Source organism: Haliotis asinina, chromosome 9 (genome assembly GCF_037392515.1).
Source record: "Haliotis asinina isolate JCU_RB_2024 chromosome 9, JCU_Hal_asi_v2, whole genome shotgun sequence".
In the NCBI taxonomy this organism is placed as follows: domain Eukaryota; kingdom Metazoa; phylum Mollusca; class Gastropoda; order Lepetellida; family Haliotidae; genus Haliotis; species Haliotis asinina.
Window position 1 is genome coordinate 7,345,209 of NC_090288.1, and position 20,375 is coordinate 7,365,583.

The 20,375-nt window shown below is 39.8% G+C and overlaps 1 protein-coding gene across 1 annotated transcript; it reads left to right on the top strand.

The window, feature by feature from the left end:
* Positions 1-264: 264 nt before the first annotated feature.
* LOC137295834 (glutamate receptor 2-like) lies at positions 265-14,700 on the top strand. The gene is made up of 6 exons (XM_067827392.1): positions 265-382; positions 8,249-8,311; positions 8,869-9,051; positions 9,917-10,256; positions 11,019-11,743; positions 13,328-14,700. The coding sequence occupies exons 1-6, from the start codon at positions 377-379 to the stop codon at positions 13,457-13,459; spliced, it is 1,449 nt and encodes a 482-aa protein (XP_067683493.1). The 5' UTR covers positions 265-376; the 3' UTR covers positions 13,460-14,700.
* The last annotated feature ends 5,675 nt before the right edge of the window (positions 14,701-20,375 follow it).

The window sequence follows — 20,375 nt, forward strand, 5'->3', positions numbered from 1 at the left end:
CTTGAGGCTTGTTTCGGTCTAGCACATTTCTGTGTCATAAAATTTAAATTGATATGAAATTATTTATTTTTCATGAGTGGTTCCGGGTGTCTGCTCCCTGTTTTCTATCCTTTCGAGTTGATTGATGCTACAGGTTTCTAGATGCAGAGTCCACCAGCAAAATAAAACAGTATGTTTCAATTCGAAAACAATTATCCATCTGGCCAAAGCACTCCCGTCATCTGGTTCCAGTAATGCTATGCTCAGAGGTATTACTTCCGGGGCAAGTTGGCGGGCACTTTTGGCGGGTCGCTAGAATCAGTATTCAGTTCGACAGGAGAAGGGAAGGCGGCCTTTTCAACTTAGGCTCTCGGTTTGGACGTAAACAACTCTGACAATGGCTGTAAGTCAAACTGATTTTATATCTCAGATATTTATATCGGTTCATGTGAATATTTTGATTTTAACTTGTATTACGTTCATGCGTCACTTGTCTTGCCTTGTGAAGTGTTTGTATGCTTATTTCTTTGTGCAGTCTAAACCTAACATTTCCAAAGTTTGTGAATAATTTTCCGAGGTTTTTATTCTAAAACTGTGATTGCGACGTAACTATAACGATACTTATAATCGATCTCCAGTGTTGATAAAAGTTTGAAGAATGTATTTTGAAAAGGGATCTAAAGACAGCACTGTCGTACCATCGTGTCAACACACATTTCCTGAAAGCATAGATTGTGCTTTTTCATCCGGAATTGCTTGGTATGATTTTGAAGTCGCTGACGCCACAACAATTATTTGTTCTGATATTCTTAATGCAATAAGTACCAGCAGGGACCATGTAATATACATTGCCCCCGGTATCACCAGCTGTAGATGTTTAGGCGGTTGGACAAGATGAAGAAGTCTTAAACTGGAGTTGTCTCCCTCATCAGTTATGCACAGTTAACCGTGTATAACGGACCCTAAGGTAGATGAAGGTATCAAACAGTTTCTTCTTCAAAATTATCAACAACGCGTATTTTTGTTTCAAATCACAGAGCAAGGTGTTCAGCTCGTGCACCTGTCACTCATCACATTCAAACCTCAACTGAAGGTCAAGGTAAGACTCAATCTGGAGATTGTTGTTGCAGAACAAAACGCGTGTGGGTGGCATAAAGTTTTGTTTCCATGGTGATACTATTTGGTTGTTAATATGAAAAAAAAGCTGTTTTGAGTAACTATTAAACAATTATTTTCTTATCGCCCAACCCTTCCTGGAATGCTAAAGCACTAAATGAAGGAAGTCTAGATTTCGTAAGGTTCAGTCTTACAAGGAGTCCTTTTTAATTCAAATGGGCTCGTTTATTCCTATCAGTATCAGTATTATATATTTTCAGGGAGTAAGTGTTAGTCTAGAATTGACGGTGTAGTCTTTGAAACATTCCTAATGTTTCGATGTTTAGGTTACAGAGGTTTTCTTTCGTGAATGGGGATTCTGGGATTCTGTACAAGCGTTTTTTCCCCTTTTTTGATTTATGGATGTTCTGACCAAGACTGATTGCGTCCAGGGATATCAGGGACAGTAAAAAAAAATTATAAAAAATCAACTCTGAAATATACACTTGACCCATTGATTCTAAATGGTCCGATGTTTAGTTTACAGAGACTTCGCACATCAAAATGGATTTTATACGAACTGTGGTTTTGAAATTCACGGATTTTCTGGCCAAGATTGCATGAGTCTAGGAAGACAGAGATGGCAGGGAGAGTATTCATGAAAATACAATAACTTAAGCCTGAAATGAAACTTAAAAGTTTTTGAGAAAGGAATGTCTTGCTTTTTTATGACTTTCTGTTTTGACTTAAGGAAAACCTTAGTTTCTTTATAACTTTCACCCAGGAGTACTGCTGCACACGGTCAGGCAAATAGCTTCCTTGCTATGTAAACTGCATGAGTGAAAGGTGCCACCAGTAGTATTTTCGCGAACAAATAGTGTCATCACTATGACGCATTCGTATCATTTCAACGATAATTTATGTTTCCCCCAATGGAAAATGTTTCCGAACGATCGACAGTGATTGTTCCCGTCCGTAGACGTTTTCGTGACAACGACATGCGCAATCTGTTTGACGTTGGCCTTGAAGGGAAGGTGCCATACATCTGAGAGCATTTCAAGGATCAATCTGTTTTCCTGCCTCCGAGAAGCACATGTATTGGTGAAACCACGGATGTCAGGCACCCGAGAGGCTGCCGAATGTCATGTTGACTTAACTTGTAGTTGGAACACCGTGTTGTCAGACTGGCAGCTAATGAATGACACATACAACTCTCTCACGTGACCTCGTTTATAAAAACCTTAAATTACAAACATCGTGTAACAGGATATGCAGCAGTACATTTAAAACAAGTTGTGATAAACACATGGACATGGACAAACTTGGATATATTCAAAAACAAATAATAGGAACGTAGAACCAGATTCAGAAAAATGTGACTGTTGAATATATATTTTGTGGTGAGGTGCGGAAGGCAAATTTTAATTTCACCACCACAATGGGATGTTTTGTAACGCATTTCGAGCCGATATTAAAGAAACATTTATATTCCGACATGCTGTAACTCCCGAAAATGTATACGCAATTCCCATGGGTAAGTTGTTCCAATCTGCGACATGCAATCGTCAGTTTAGCACCTGGCCCTAGAACATGTGATGTGTGAAGCCCGTTGCTGGTGTTCCTCGCCGTGATATTGCGGGAATATTGCTAAAAGCGTGGTTAAACCACACCCACCCTTTTTATGTAATTTGTAGCTATCTGTGACATGCAATCTTCAGTTTAGCACCTGGCATAAAGCAAGTGGTGTATGAGATACATTCTCTTTTTAGCACCTGGTCATAGACCATGGGGTATTCTGTTAGCAATGGCACGGATATCATGTACAGGATGGTTTATTTTAGCTACGTTTCTAACTGGAGCCCCACAGCCTTAGAGTATAAGCTCCTCCAGAGGGCAGCACGTTTCTGGTCTTTACTCAAAGGTCATGGTTTCATATCTAAGTACCATCAATATGTGGAAGAAACATCCAACATTGTCTCTGAGTAACCGTTATAACAATACTCCCGGCTTCAGCGTACTGTCAAGTCTCGAAGTGACTGCAAAGCATGAACCATCATGAAATACCTCCTGTTTCCATCTGTTTTGAATGATTAGAGTTCAGTACATTTATAAAACAATATCACAGTCTCGTGTTTAAAAGAGTGACTACAAACCATATAGGTTTACCTTATTACGCCGAAAACGATGACAGAAATAACAGCGGCTAACTTTTCGAAAATGTCTTACATCATTTCCGGTAAGGGGTTTGAATTTCAAGATGGCGGCCACGATCTTCTGGTGTCCATGTTTCGATGACAGCCGACCCTCTCTCTGCTGCGTTCCAAACTATTGTGAAAGGGTGTTGACACATGTGGTAGTAGTTTTTCAGGAATTCCCAACGCACTTACTGAAGGACACGTGCAAAGAGGGAAATCTCTTCTGGGGAGAGGCATTACTTGGCTCTGACAAGACTCACATCAGATTGTAAGCGCACCATATGAATAAGTATGTTATGACTCAGATTGGGAGTTTGTTTCCGCCTCGTGCGTGGCGTGTTAGCCTCTGTCTACATAACATTGTTATGACATGATTTACATTTAAACATGTATTTTTAGCTAAACTGGCGCCTTTGATTAAAGACGAACACGTCCAGCCATTTTAGTTCGATGCTGTTTTAGTTCGATGCATGACTTTGTACATGTATATTTGTGTCTGTATTTCACAACATGGCATGTCAAAAGTTGGGCGAATTTGAGAACTTCTTAATATTCTATGAATTGTACTTTCTTCAAAAAATACTCTTTGACTCCACCACGCCATGCGTAGACTGGAATGTACTTGATGCGATGTCACATGAGTTCAAACTCCTCCAATCAATACACTTTATATGATTAAATATAAGAATTCAAACTTTGCCTGATGTTGGTTACCGAGATATGTCAAGTCAGTAGACGGACTTGTTTGACGACTAAGTGAATATATATTCATGACAATTTTGTTTGAGACATATTTCAGAACCGCGTATTTGATGAAAGTTTCGTGAACCGCCCATTTTAAGACTGAGCGGAATTACTTGCAGCCATTGCTGTTTGCATAGGTTCTAGCACTTCCTGAAAACACTATGTTTTCATTTAGGAGAACGTTGTACAAACTAAGTTAAAACAAAACGATTTACAGATCCTACTGCAACTAGTACTTGGTAGGTGACCTTATTTGTGCGTATATGGGGTCGTGGTAATAGGTTAATCTGATTCCAGTGTTGCCCGGTTAAGACAATAACAGTGATGTGAAAAAACAACCAAATCTTTTTCTTTAAGCATCCAACACGACCAGCTGACTATATATGTATTTTACAGCGATAAGTATTTCAGTATTTTGGGGTCATGATTACTCCACCCAATGCCCTACTTCCTAAGAAGCTCTGAGTGTAGATCATATTCATGGCATGTGTACTAGGAAAGGGGTTGCAGAAGTCGTGGTTCCCTACGTGTGGCTGATTAGCCGTGCATGTTGTATCCATCCATCTGTGTGGCCACGGACAATCTCTGACCTTTCCGCAGCCAATCTGCCCTGCCCCACATAGAAGGTGTGTCTCTAGTCCTCGGGGACCGATACAGGATACCCACTCACACAGCCACCCTAACGCCCGTAGTGTGCCTCCCCACATCCGATGGTTCAACACAGGTGTAATCTGTGCCATTGGAGGTAGCAAAGTTGCCTTATGTTCATGTTCTTGTCAGTGAAAATAGTGCTCCTATTAGCTAAACTTACGTAGCCTTCCAAGGCTGTACTAAGCCCGTGCATGTATAGTGACCCTATAGGCAAGTCTACATAAGCGGGCAGTACACTCCAATCTCATATATGAATTTTGTTTTCAAAGAAATTATCATTTTAACGATTAGTTATTACCTCAGAGGCTTGGGGAGTCTAAGGTTTAATCTGTGCTATGAAACCGTTCCTCTATGGAATACATTACTCTCAGTGGGGTATACTGATCGGTATCTGAATGTACAGGTGTCGGATAATTCAATGTTTAAATGATAAATGATAATATAGACGAAAACTGCCGGGACCCCTAAAACATGCAGGAATTCTAATATTGTCGGGTACTTCAGATGTCGGAATAGACAGTCCACTGTATCAAATATACCTTATACGCACGATCCCGTCAGTGGAAATACTGTGGCTGCTTCGACAGATGGTTCAACACAGGAGTAATATCTGTCACAAAAATCTTCTGTTACGGAATAAACTGCTCTCTACAATGGGGCAACTAATACCTAATGCTGTTCTTGTCAGTGAAAATTATGTTCCTTCCTCCTCAAAAGTTCAACACAGGTGTAAACTGTGCCACGAGAATGTTCACCAGAAGTGCATGGCTTTATTCCGTGGTTATATTTCCACGATTCATCTTGACAAACCTCAATTTAAAAGGGCTGAACCCCACACATATTTCCGGTGAGATCATCTCTGACACGCGACTCAGGGAGGGGCACATTTCCGAGTTGCTATAAGCCGTATTTTAAACTGAATTTGCTTAAATCATGTGAAAACAGCATGTGGAAGCAATGCAGTGGAAACATTTCAGAAAGAGAAGTGAAGAATTAAAATTCTTAAATGAAAATACTATTAACAATTTGGTTACACCGTCCAACAATATATGACGGAGTCCAGAAAATCTGTTCCTGTTTAGAAGTTCTGAAACTGAAAAAAATCTAAGCTTGTCAACGTATTGTATACTTGCTTGGAGTTTTCAGATAATTTGCTCAAAGTTGTCTACAAAAAACTAAACCCTGGAAGATCCAGGTTAGAATTGATCTTCAGTAACCCATACTTGTGTGGTCAGGCTTCCTGACTTGGTTGACACATGTCGATTCCCATTTAGGCTTATCGGTGCTCATGCTGTAGATCACTGAATTGTCTCGGCCAGATACGATTATTTACAGACCGAAGCCATAAAGCTGGAATACTGCTGAGTGCTGCGTTAAACATCAAATAGACTAATGAGATAACCCGAGTCAAATCTGGTGAAGTCAGAGTTGTGTTATCAGAGATTAGAGACATTAGCCGTAATCCACACTGCTCGACTAATGATAAATTTTAGCATGGCCTTGAGTTAAACAGCTTTAGAATAATAGAGGTCGAGTTGATGTACTACTATTGCTTATTACGAATAGTAATGTGTTACTGTTTTAGAATATCTCCCCATGCAGCTAAAGAGTCGAAGGGGTAGCCTAATGGTTAAGGCGTACGCTCGTCTCACCGCAGACCGGGTTCGATTACCCACATGGGTGCTGTAATATTGATAATAGCAGCAAAAAACATTACCCACAAACTCATCGCAGCTAAAATTTATTAATTCTCCTTATATGGATCCTGTTTCAAACAAGCAGAGATCCCCGAACTCTCGATTGTTAAGAAAGTGTCAAAAAAAATTCGTTTCCTTTCACGGAACTCATTGAAGAACATATTTCTACAAAATATATCATTTCCCGCCGACCACATACCTTTTATCGATATAAGCAGGAAATGGCGGAAAGTTTTCTCTGAGCACGTGGCTTCAACCAACTGACAATGTGCAGGTTCCAAGACCTATGATTACTTACAAAGTGCATGGGGCTTGACAACTTCTGACAATTGCTACCATTTCCAGAAATAACCAGACCCCCACTGCACTGTCATCTGATAATACCAACATGTTGACAGTATAATAGGCAGGAACTGACATTTCTGGAAGGTTGTTTGTCTTCATAAAGATTCTTCTGATTGGTGCTTAGAGAACCTTGCTAGGAGCTTGACTGGCGTCATATTGTGTCAAAGCAGGAAACAACGCCGCCCTTACAACCATATTTAGATTGGTGTAAATAAATAGGCTTTGGTTCTTGGCTCTAAAAATATCCAGGCGGATATTTTGACATGTCTGTGGACTTCATATAGCATTGCACGGCAGTAGATAAGGTCTTTGGCCAGTTCCTCAAGGCGATCGCAGCGCTACGACAGTTGTAATTGTACTTTTATCATCCGGTGTTAACCTGATATATTCTGTTTGTTCTATTTGTCACGTATTTACGTTGTTTTCCACTGTCTATTTCTGATGTTTTTATTCTTATATATTTTTGTTAACTTTACAATTTTGTATGTTTATGTGTGTGCGTGCGCGCGTATGTGGAGAACGGTTCTCTTGATTATTGTTCTGTAAGACTAGATGTAAGTATTAAACACCAGATGTAATTATTACACACCATGGCCTAAACTCTCTTAGCGCTAAGATCGTTGTAAATCAATGTAAGGCTTTTACAACTATCTTATCGCTTCGAACATCTGGACCCAGACACCAACAATCTGTATCGCTTGTCTGCCGACACGTGAAAGATATCCGGTGTGAGTGCGTTTTACACCACACTGCGGAATATTCTAGCTATATGGCGGCGGCCTGTAAATAAAAGGGTCTGGACCAGACAATACAGTGATCAACAGCATGATCATGGATCTACTCAAATGGGATACTATGACGTGTGTCAACAAGTCTGACCACCCGATCCCGACAGTCGCCTCTTACGACAAGCATGTGTTGCTGATGAACAATTCTAACCGGGTTCTTCACGGATCGTAAAAGGGAAAAGAGTGTTGATAACGATACAGAAAACGTAAAATCAGTATTGAAACGTGTTGCCGGAAAACAGGGTTGGCCTGTCCTGATAAGGTATAAAGTACATGGGTCAAAATATACAAAATCTGTAATAAAGAAATGAGAATGCGATTAAAGTGTTCCAGGGACGCTTCCTTCGGGATTATAATTATAACTAAACGAAGTTTGTTTTGGGGTCAATTCAACTCGGCAATATCCATTTGTCATGGACGCTAGATATGACAGGGCGGCATTATGGACCTTAATTTGGTAAGTTGGAAACAATATATTGAATGTATCGACTGCTGCGTCGATCAGGTTCTCAGAAGTAGATGTTGGTACTTGACTTGGCTGTCGTTTAACGACTCGCTCAGAGATATTTTCCAGTTTCTGTGCATGATTGAGGCTGGACCAGACAATCCAGTGTTGACGTCTTGAGCATCGAGTTACACAATTGGAACAAAATGACATGCAATCAGTCAGACCCGTTTAGTGGCCGTAATCTTAGCAAATAACCAGTTAAACTGGATCTTAGTGTTCAATTCAAAAGTCTGTCTGTATTTTCAGCTGAGTCCCAACTTGACGATGAGCACTCCATCAGCGCCGACGTACACGGTGACGACCGTCCCGGTAAGTCTGCGTACTATATATTAAGTCGTCTTTACAACATACGTACTCGGAAAACACGTAGCGTTGAACCGAACTTACAACAACTGGAACTGTCTTCGATCACTAATTATATTTGTTGAAACTCATTGGCATCAATTTTACAGTGATTAATGAATTGAACTAGTAATCCACAAAATATTAAAACAAAAGAGAAAGGAGATACCGAATAACAAAATTTTTCAAATTAAAATCCGTTGCAATGAAAAATACTCAACTTCGTCTACAATAGCGTAGATGACCGTAGTCACGTTTGTGTTACGTAGCAACATTTTAACAATGCTTGAAGTTCATGCCTGAGGTCTTCTTGACGGTCTTAGAATACACCCAAAGAAAACATTTACCCATTTTAGGTTCCATTGGTACCAAACAGAGGAGAGTTAATGTGTTAAAGAACCATAATGTTCCGTGTATGTGATATTCACCATACTTACGCCACTAGCACATTGAATAGCAACCAGACATTGATAAAAGGCCACACGAGTTACTCAACGTTCTAATGTCCTAATCTGGCGTTACAGTCTCAGCCCTATGTCATCATGAAGGAGGGCGGTGGTTACGAGGGCTTCGTGGTGGACCTCCTCGACAAGATCGCCTCCAAATTGCGCTTCCGGTACGACATTCGGCCATCTGCGGACGGCCTGTACGGATCACGTGACTCGAGGGGCGTCTGGAACGGCATGATCGGCGAGCTGCAGAGACAGGTTGGTCTCCTGGAACATGGTGCTCTAGAACGGTGTAACAGTATGGGTGTAACGACACAGATCTAGTTAGACTGACATTTAGTGTCAGAAGCAATGTCGGCCTAAAAATGTTAATCTGAAAAAAGAAGAACAACACAGCTTACATTTGACCATTTTGTAAATGACATTGTGAATTCATAGCGTTCCGCGTGAGAGCCGTGCCAATTTCCACTTTTCAGATAGGTACGCAAAGTCCTATTTCTGTTTCTATTTATATATATTCCTATTTATATTTCCTGTATTGGACACTGTATCACATTCTAACCCTGGACGTACGCCTAAACCTCACATTTATGGCTCCCAAAACGTGACCTTCCATACAGATCGCAGCTTGGTGTTTCATACAATGGCGAAAGGCCGTTGCCATGGAATTTGCGGTCGAAACAAAAATAGAGCAAATGTGAATTATGTTTTACGTTTGTATGTGAAAGATTTTCACGAACTTGGACACATTCCCATCGACTAGACAGTATGATTTTATAGTATTTGGATAGAGGTCTGTATACTCTGAATTGCCAGTCTTGTAACAGCTACTAGTAAATATGCCAAAGGCAGGACGAGTCTTCCAATTGTGTCCATGACGGGGTCTGCCAGTAGAACCTTTCTGCGAACACTTGATGTCATCTCTGAATTTCAGTGATCAGTTCAACAAAGGTCGACTTTATTTTTTTCTTTACTCCAAACGGAATTTGTTTCTAAGGATACTTCTGACTGGGTATTCTCTCGCGCTGACGTTCTCTCATTATTTCAGTAAATCCATCACAAGATTCCATTCCAGGGTATATGCTTTCAGTTCCAGTATATGTGACAATACCATCTGTTCCAGGAAGCAGACATTGCTGCCTCGGACCTGACCATCACTCCAGAACGCGACGCGGCAGTGGACTTCAGTGGCTCCTATCTCAACCAGTACTTGCGACTCCTGGTCAAGAAGCCTCAACACACACCGGAGGGTTTGGGTCTCATGGTGGAACCCTTCTCCACAGAGCTCTGGTTCCTCATCCTCGTCGCCTTCTTCGTGGTCTCCTTCCTCTTCATCGTCATCGGCCGCTTCGACCCCTACGAATGGAGCCAGGTGCCCCCAGGACGGGATCCCCGAGGCGCCAGACACAGCTTTGGACTTAGGGACTCACTAATGTTTGTGTTCAGTACACTGACATGGCAAGGTGGGTTTTAGTCACTGAAATGTGTCCCAGGCACATTTTTTGTCAAATGGGCGAAACGGTTCACGGTATGATTTCCGGTTGTGTGAGGGAAACTATATTTTTGTCCAAATGAGTGACATTAGTTTTACGCCGCGTTTAGCAATATTCCAGCAATTTCACGGCGGGGGACACCAGAAAATGGGCTTCACACGTTGTACCTATGTGGAAAATCGAAACTGGGTCTCCCGCGGGATAAGCAAACGCATTAAGCACAAGACGCCCCAACGCCCCGTCATAACAATACACATTGAACAATGTTCTTCAACAGATAGTATCAGTTGACAAGGATGGAAAACTGACATCGAACAAATATTTCTAACACTCTTCAACCTAAAGGTCAACCGATCCCTAAAAGATTTTCCAACAATTTATAGACAAACACAAAGAGCGACGCTTACACTTGTCCAAACGATTACAATAACCTAACAGTCTCAGTCTCACAATTTTATACAGTTTGCATTATCGTTACTACCATGTTAATGGCGTTCTTCGTTCAGTATCACTTAAGGGATGAGTAGTGATCATTGAACCAAGTGACGCCACTCATCCATCAACGTTGTATATATTGGACCACGACGACAAATATGAAATTGGAATCTCTCAGACCTGTCACAGGTTAACTTTAGAGACAGCATGTTTTCAGATTACAACCTGAAACTATGGCCTTTCAATATCCACCTCGTATATATTATTTCATATGGTTTTTTTTATCTGCAACTCCAGGTTACAGAGAAACGCCAAGGTCGCTGTCTGGTCGCATACTGGCGGTATTTTGGTTTATATTCGTCCTAATCGCCATCGTGGCTTACATCGCCAACATGACGGCGTTTCTGTTGGTGAGGCAGGAGAAACTACCATCGATGCCGTTCCGTGACATAAACGACCTTCTCTCAGACGGCGAGGTAAACGTCGGGGTCATCAGGGGAGGTAACGCCTACAGAACTTTGAGGACAAGCCCAGTCCAACTTTACCAACGTTTGGCTGACTACATCGACAGCAGACAGACCTTCGTCGATTCTACCGAAGAGGGGGTGAGGCGAGTGAGATCAGCTACAGGAGAATACGCTATGTTCATGGAATCTGCCAGCGCGAGTTTCTTCGCGACCTACAACTGCGATGTCATGGTGTACGGAGCCAGCCACTTCCCTACTGGTTTAGGATTCGCTACACGGAAGGGATCCCGTCTTGGACAGCAGATTAACCAGGCTCTACTGGAGTTAAGGGAGAGTGGAGAGCTCACAGCTCTGCACCGGAAGTGGTGGGACACGCGGAGATGCGGAGACCCGGATGCCAACGCCCAGTTCAAGAAACAGAGAGACGCACCTTTAACAGTGTTCAAACTCTTTCCACGTGATCTCAGCGTCGCCTTTCTCTTGCTGCTTGTTGGCGCCATTTTGGCTGTCATTTTCCTCATCGTGGATGTCGTCGTAAGCAAGATGAGAACGACCGTGAGTAGACAATAGATAGGTGCGTCAAACAGGCATGCAATATATCGCCCTCTGATAGGTGCTTCAAACAGACATGCAGTATATCGCCTTCTGACAGATACCCCAAAAAGGCATGCTGTATATAGTCTTCTGATAGGATCTTCAAATAGGCTTGCAGTATATCGCCTTCTGATTGGTGCCTGAAACAGGCATGCACTATATCGCCTTCTGACAGATACCTCAAAAAGGGAAGCTGTATAGCCTTCTAATAGGATCTTCAAATAGGCATGCAGTGTGTCGCCTTCTGGTTGGTGCCTGAAACAGGCATGCAGTAAGTTGCCTTCTGGTAGGTGCCAGAAACAGGCTTACAATATATCGTCATCTGAGTGGTGTCTGATATGCAGTGTAATGCCTTGTAATAGATACCTAAAAGGGCATTCAATACAACGCCTTCTGATAGGATCCTCAAACAGGCTTGCAGTATATCGGTTTCTGGTAGGCGCCTGAACCAGCCATACAGCATATCGCCTTCTGATAGGTACCTGAAACAGGCATGCAATATATCGCCATCTGACAAGAGCCTATAAAATACATGAAATATATCTGCTCGGATAGGTGCCTTGAGAGAGATATGCCATAATTATATTTCTCATGATAGACGGCTCTAGCAAATTTACAACATGGTATCGAATAATTATGTCTGATGTGGTATAGCAGCCAATAAATTTGTTCCGTTAATACATTACGTTAATGTGTCTGGGCATGGCTTTGGGCTTCGTGCATGTCTACCTCTTTGTTCTCAACTAACGCTTCACATATCACCTTTGCTTTGCTTCAATTTGAATGTTTCCGAAGCATTGAAAATTGCATCTAACATTGAATAGGGACATTAATATAGATCGTCGCTCTCACTGTAACAGAAAAGTTGTTCACCCTTATTTTGTTATCGTTCCATTATTGTAAAACATGAATTAAAAAGAAAAAGTATGAAAAATTGTCTTCCTACATTTACAACCTATTTTAATGAATGATAGAAGTACATGTTTTGGGCTGGCATTTCGGTAAACCTACAAAAAGACCTGAATACATTCCCGTTCTTGAATTACCCGCCCTTGATTATCACTTGCCATTTTACATTTGGTACATTACTGGGTCTGACCTACCAGTAAGAATGCTAGTGACAAACCGACCTCAACACAGCGCCCGTTCATATTCATTATTATCTATTTTGAGAGAAGTTTGATGTTGACAAGCTGACTGATACGCAATATTCTTTTGAGCGAGAGGTCCACAACTAGCGCTGGTTTGGCTTTCAAGTAAAACGAGTTGCCTCCCTTCCCCACCACACGAGTGAACGCAGGTCCTGTTTACCGAGATGTATGTACACAAGATAATGTACTGGCAAAAGTCGTTATTTGGGGGAGATGAACATTTGCTGGTCAGAAACATTCTGTGTAAGCGAATGATATAAAAAGTGTGTTTGCAAAGTGAATGGCAACTGATTGATCACTTGCTCGATCTAACTATACTAACTTTCTACTGATCCAACTTCTAAATGCCTCTCAAAGAGAAGTTATATAAAAACGTTTTAACACTACTCTCCAGAAATTTGCCCCGGGAGCTGGTCAGCCGAGACGCGTGGAGGACCGCATCACCGGAGAGAGGTTCACAGCCGACGGTTCCGACTTGAAGACAAGAACAGACGATGCTGCAGATGGCGCAAGGGGACTGCCATAGAGCGCTTCTCGCGCTATGTGTGATTGGTCGAACAATCTTTCTATGCAGTATCGGACATTCTGGTTGGTTGTATGTTGTTCCGGTTGCTTGTATGCTGTGCATTTTCTTGGAATTGTACGGGAAGTCTTCAGACAATTACTGTGGATTGTATCAGGGATTAATGTTATGAATTACCATTTTAAAAATCCAAGAGAATTCGATGATCAACGTCGCAAAGGAAATTACAAGGGCTACTCGTTTTGACCAGATCGTGATATCTTGATTCAACTGTGAACATAAATCGGTTGGTGAAGCAGTCCTGAAAGTATAAGGGTTCTTGGAATTATTAATATTTCACCTCAGGAGGAGTTTAAGCAATGTACCCCCTTGTCACTGATCTAGTGTATATATGTTTTGTACATCTTCAGTTAGATAGACCAATCACAGTAAATTTATATAGGGCGTACACACCTGGAAGAACGTTAAGCACCGTGCTTTTATCATTTACGTTCCGAACTTCTTGTATCATTTCAAATGTATCTGCAAGTGACACTTGCCTAATTTTTATGGTACCTTCGAGCATAGGTATAGTTCGAGCTGACAAACCTATGAAAACAGAGTTGGACAAATTTCCAGATGCTCGTGTGTACTTATATATGAAACAGCTGGGAAAACAGTGGAAACGATAGTCAAAGTGCCATAACCATGATATAGTTACCACAGGTGTTTTTCATCAGATGATCATTCCGTATTCTGTATACCAGTACAGGAGTGGCACTTTGAATACAAAAACACTGCATTGTCAGTAATAAAGATGGAATACAAGTTTAAATGTTAAATTCATGAGGAAATATGTAGACTGAGGTGCTTAATTATTTCCAGGTGTATAGCATGTAGTTAAACGTCATCATCCACCTCGCGGCCACATCTTATTAAACTGTATCTGCATCCCTCATCTTCTGTCTCTGAAGACACAATCCAGTATGTTAACTTGCCTCATGGTTGTCAGCAAAGTGATATAGAGTATGGTGATGACGAATCTCTAGAGATTCTGAACTACAATTTTGGGTGGGCTTCTTAGCAGTACATTATTTTGCAGATTTTCGTGGACGTGACATTCAGATTTTACGCCGCTTCTTCAGAAAAGTATTGTATTCATGGATAAATGCTGGATTTTGTCTTGCTTCACTTTGTTCTTTACTTAATCTTTATCGTTTTGTAAAATAGTCATCAAATAATAATAAAAAGGTAAATTACCTCCCCTTGCGTTTCAGTATTGCTTCAAGACAGGAATCATAAAGATTTATATTGCAAAACATCCCCCAACAAAGGTCTGCCAATTATACCTGCAGCCCTGAAACCATTTGGGTTATATATTTCAGATTATATTTTTAATACAAAATTCGAAAATAAATAATCCTTTCATAAAAACAACAAAATTTTTACCAGACATTTCTAGTAAAAGAAAAGTTGTACCTTCCGCTTAGTGCGTTTTTTCTTCAGATTTTTGTTTGTTGTTACACTACCAATATTACATCTCACCATTATCGAAACATGGTTCTTTCATGAAATCCTCCTTTTTAAGTGAGTGAGTTTAGTTTTATGCCGCTTTTAGCAATATTCCAGCAATTTCACGGTGGGGGGACACCAGAAAATGGGCTTCACAGATTGTACCCATGTGGGGAATCGAACACGGGTCGTCGGCGTGACGAGCGAACGGTTTAACCACTAGGCTACACCACCGCCCCTCCTCAGTTTAAGATATCCTCTCCCAAAACAACAACTGGTGCAGATGATTTGATACAACCCAGGCTAGGTGCTACATTTCCACAGCTGTTTTTATTGCTACGAGGTATGTTTGAAACGCAGGTCTAAACCCCTGCGGTATTTCCGCGACAGGCGAATCTGTGCACCCGATTCTGGTAATGCAACGCATTGACTCACTAACGATAGACGGGCAATGGGAGACGCCGTTTAAAGGAGTGGTTCCGCTAAATGTGTTTGGCTGGATTACAAGCACTTTTAGTTTGTAGAAGCAGCGGGCTAAATTTGGTATCCAGTGATTTGACGGATTGAACAGCAATGCGCCCAATAGCAATCGTCTTTTTCTTCATACGGCATATATATGAACAATTCTGAATACCTGTCCTATTTCAAAACGTATTTAATTATAAATATATACGTAGACTTCTCAGTGCCAATCACAGAGTGTGCAACAGTTTATGTACAGCCCCACAATACCAAAAATGATATTCTGAAACCAATTCTAAAACAATATACTGAACATCAGAAGAAGAAGAAGAATTTATGCAACAACGTTTGTTTCTTGTTTAACACTGCACTCGACCATATTCCAGGCGAGATACATGGCCACTGTCTGCAAAATTGGACAAGACAATCCAGTGGTCAACAGCATGAGCATCGAGCTACAATCCACCTCTCAGCGAGCCTGAACTCCCGATACCTTAATTTAGTCACCTCTTACCACAAGAATGGGTTGCTGAATATCGATTCTTACCGGGATCTTCACTGGTTGTATGCAAGGAAGGAAGGAATATTGCAAGTTTCCAGTCAGTCACGGGATGATTATTGGAAACAAACACACACAAAAAAAAAAAACCAAAAAAAACAAAAAACCCAGAGACATACAGATTGCTGGATTGTTTTCATTATCATATATAAAATATTCATCCTGTATACAATATGACCACATACAGTAAACATTGGCTGGCATAAGGCACAGGAAGACACACAAGGATTTGGCAACTGAAGCTACACATACACAAACATCACAGTCGGGGCCATGTCCAGGGAGACCCTTGGTCGGCAGGCAAAGGGCGTGGTATTATGCAGGTGTCCACACTTAGGTCAAGGTCAGGGGTCACATCCAGGCAACTTCAGCAGAAAAGCTGCGTTTATACTGATGCCATTGAGAAATAGAACAATGTGTCATTTTCACAAGGGAAAACATATCTGATCCATTTTTTGAAAAACTGCATTTATACTATCTGAGAAACCAAAGAAGGTGTTGTTTCATTGGCAGAAATATATCTAAACGATTTTTTGAAAAGCTACATTTAAACTGATGCCACTGTAAACCACTATGCTAGTTTTCTGAAACTGGCCAGGGCCGAGTTTTTCAAGGCTCTCTTAGCGCTAAGACAGTTGCAAGTGCCACACCTTAACACTGACTTACGATTGTCTTAGCACTAAGAGAGCTTGAAAAATCTAGGTCAGGAACACCTTCAGATTTTAGTGTGAGTTTATCCAAAAGCTAATTCTGGAGTTACAGAGGGTGGCTTCTTATAAATTTAACAATTTTCAACTAGATACGATAGATACAGTCACCAATGCTGGTACTGAAAAGGAACTTTAAAGTCCTTTGAATAATGAACCAGTGAGGACATAAGAAAATATAATCACATCTCCATTATGATAATACTCCATTTATGTCAAATGTTTCCCTCAACACAGGGATTGGCAGCTTGCACTCACATTTGCTTCTGGCCTCAACAAAGAAAACAAAAAGATTTTTTGTTTTTCTTGGACGATCACTCAGTGATTTGATGAATCAGAACAACAGATTGCCACAAACTACATAACAAAGTAAACGAAAGTTTAAAATAGTTGCTAAAACGTATAATAAAATTTTATGCTAAAAATATATGACTATTTCAAAAGACCCATGAAAACATGAAAATGTATAGCATTTCTAACATCAATGGCATCAGTGTCAAGCATGATAGACCCTGTAGCTCTATAGCTGCAAGACAACATTGTGGCAATATATACATACTACCTGAAACTAGATATTCAACATAAAAAGACATACCTATAAATAAATCACGTAAAAAAGAAAACTGTCATGTACAAGTATAAGAGAATATCTTAATACAAATATTTCATCTAAAACATCATATACACATCTACAAAATACATTATGTATCCCTACATGTCCCTACATTTACATGTAAATCCCCCCTCGAGTTTTAGTCATAGTATAACCAATGTATCCTCACTCACTCACCAAACGGGCTCAGTGAAATTTTTTCACTTCATCTCACTTCACCGATTCACTGTCAGTTTTTTGCTCACTCACTCACTCACTCACCAAACCAACTCACTCAATGCCAGCTATTCTCTCACCTCACCAAACTGACACACTGTCAACTTTTAACTCACTCACCCACCAAACTGACTCCGTACATGCCAGCTATTCACTCACATCACCAAACTGACTCACTGTCAGCTTTTCACGCAGTCATCAAACCAACTCATTGCAAGCTATTCATTCACCACACCAAACTGACTCACTCTCAGCTTTTCACTTACTCACCAAACCGACTCACTCAGTGCAAGCTATTTTCTTATTCTAAAACACAAAAAATTCCCTAAAATATAAACTCACACTTTTAAGTGTTCCATCTGACACTGAATGCTAAACTGCTGTTAAAAGAACTTAATCACTGAGATGTCTATTTTTCTGCATGTCCTTTCAGAAGACAACCTAAAGATTGTCTAATCACTGATTGTATTTTTCATAAGAGCATACACACCAGATAAATATGGCATGTACATTTTTAAAAGCAGTTACTGAAAAATATTCCAACATTCATACTTCAAGCAGAACCCATATTTCATACCATTGGAGGACACTCTCAATGCAACCAAAATCCAAAATACAACCCAGCATTGCCAAATATTCTGACACAGAAAACATATCAACTTCAAAATAAAAATCAATACTAACACAAAGAAAACAGTTTAACAGCAAATATTGACCCTTGTGATCATAAACAATGACTGCACGACAAACTGATGTTTTGTTTGATTATTTCTTGCCTGAAGACAAAAGAAGAGGCAGCTGGAGAGAGTGCCTTTTTGTCTGGATCAGGCATTCCAGTGAGAATGAGAACTGGAAATGAAATGTGACAACCAGTTCAGCAAGCCTGACCATCAGTCACCTCTTATAACAAGTATGGTTTACTGAAACCAATTCTAACAATATTATGACAGGTTCAAGAGAGAATATACTGCTGGGACTAAGTACATGGCGCATAACACATGGATAGGATTCAGTGAACCAAATACAATAATCACATATTGGACTAAATCATAACAAATGAAATAAAATCTTATAAAATAGCTTAAGCTTAAAATATATGAAAAATAACTTTGGTCACACTTCATGCTTTGAGCAAACAAAATAAAACCTATAAAACACTTGTGTGTAAAACTGGACTAGAATGAATTCATCTTCACAAACTGAATATTTGAACTTAATTTTCACATAAATTAAAAATGTTGAGACATAAACTCTATTTCAAATTTTCAGTTTTTCTTCCCTTCACAGTTGGGGACATCTTTACTCCAAAAAATGGTCATGATAAAAAAAACTGTAGCTGTTTTGTTTATAAAAAAGTACATTATAATTTTATACAAAATGAACATTAACCAATCTTGTCAGATACATTCTAAGAATACTGAAAATAACTGTGTAAGGCTGACATAGCCACAATGACAACATTCAAATATACCATAAAAAAGTAGGGGATTTGGGATTTACAAAACTGATAACATGCAAATGATGAAGTCAAGAAAAACAAAATGAAGAGAAATAAAGGTAAAATGTGAAAATTTATTCCACTCCTTTGGAAATGTTTCATCTGTATGGATATATATTACTTTTTCTCATATGCATTGCCATTGGCTAGTGGTATGGTTGCAAAATGGCATATCCCCTACTTTTTTGGAACGGTATATACTAACCCCTGTAATACAGTCTTTTGTATACAGTTCTAAACACCATGGCCAAGCAAGTGACAGTACATAGTCTTGTTTGTCATCAATACATAAATGAATGTGATTCTGTTGCATTTGATTGGATAAACAAGCAATGTTTGGTCTACGTTGTGTTTCCCTACACCAAAATACAATTAGGTCATGCCCAATAATGGACAACTGTTTTGTTGGTCAATAATAGAATAGGCATGGCTTGTGTTGAATCTTTTAATCTTTTAATTTTCCAAAATTGATTTAGGTATGGTTTGCAAGATACACAAATGAACAGTGTGACCCCATTTTGACACTGATGCCTCTGTTAAAAACAAAAAATCATAGACGTCAATTCCTGAAAAAATACTTCCTTCACAAATGTTTTCACTCAGTCATTTTGGTCATGAAGATATTATATATGCATGTTTGGTGGTGAAGCTTCCATATAAATTGACACATTACAAAAAATAATACTTTTCTTTATATATTTCACTTCTAAGGTTTGATCCAAAGAAGGTTCCTTTTCAAAACGTATCCACTAAACTCTGTCCCGTCCACGAAAGCACTTGTAACATTGTGGGCCATCATAACTCTATACTACATCATTGCTTTATGACTGACACAGCACTACAAAATTTTATGAGTAAGTTCTCTAGATACACATACAAGAGTGCATCTATCGATTGTCTGGGAATATTAATTCACACCATATGAGCAAAACCTAATCTGAAGAGAGCACCAAGAAGATGACAGGAAACATTTTTTAAATAGCTGTTATCAATATGTTAAAAAGCTCTTTCAAAATCCTATAAAAAATCAGTCACACAAATAAAATCCTACTATGACATTCACAAATTACAAAATCCATAAAACTCGGTTGTATTTTAATGTTTTTAGAAAAATAGCTTCTAAAAAACTTTGATGCCCTATTTAATATGCACCAATGATATATGTAGAATATACCAATGTCATAAGGCTTTGATTAATACGCTTAGAGCAAATCAAACTGATATGTCCAGGCACAACCTTTTCTAAAAACATAGCGATAAAAATATTTCTGTTTATGAGTCTCATTTGAAAACCATGCCGTCTCCAAACTGTGATGAGATCTTATTCAATCAAAGTTAACAAAATTTCATAAAAAAATAATTGAATGCAATGT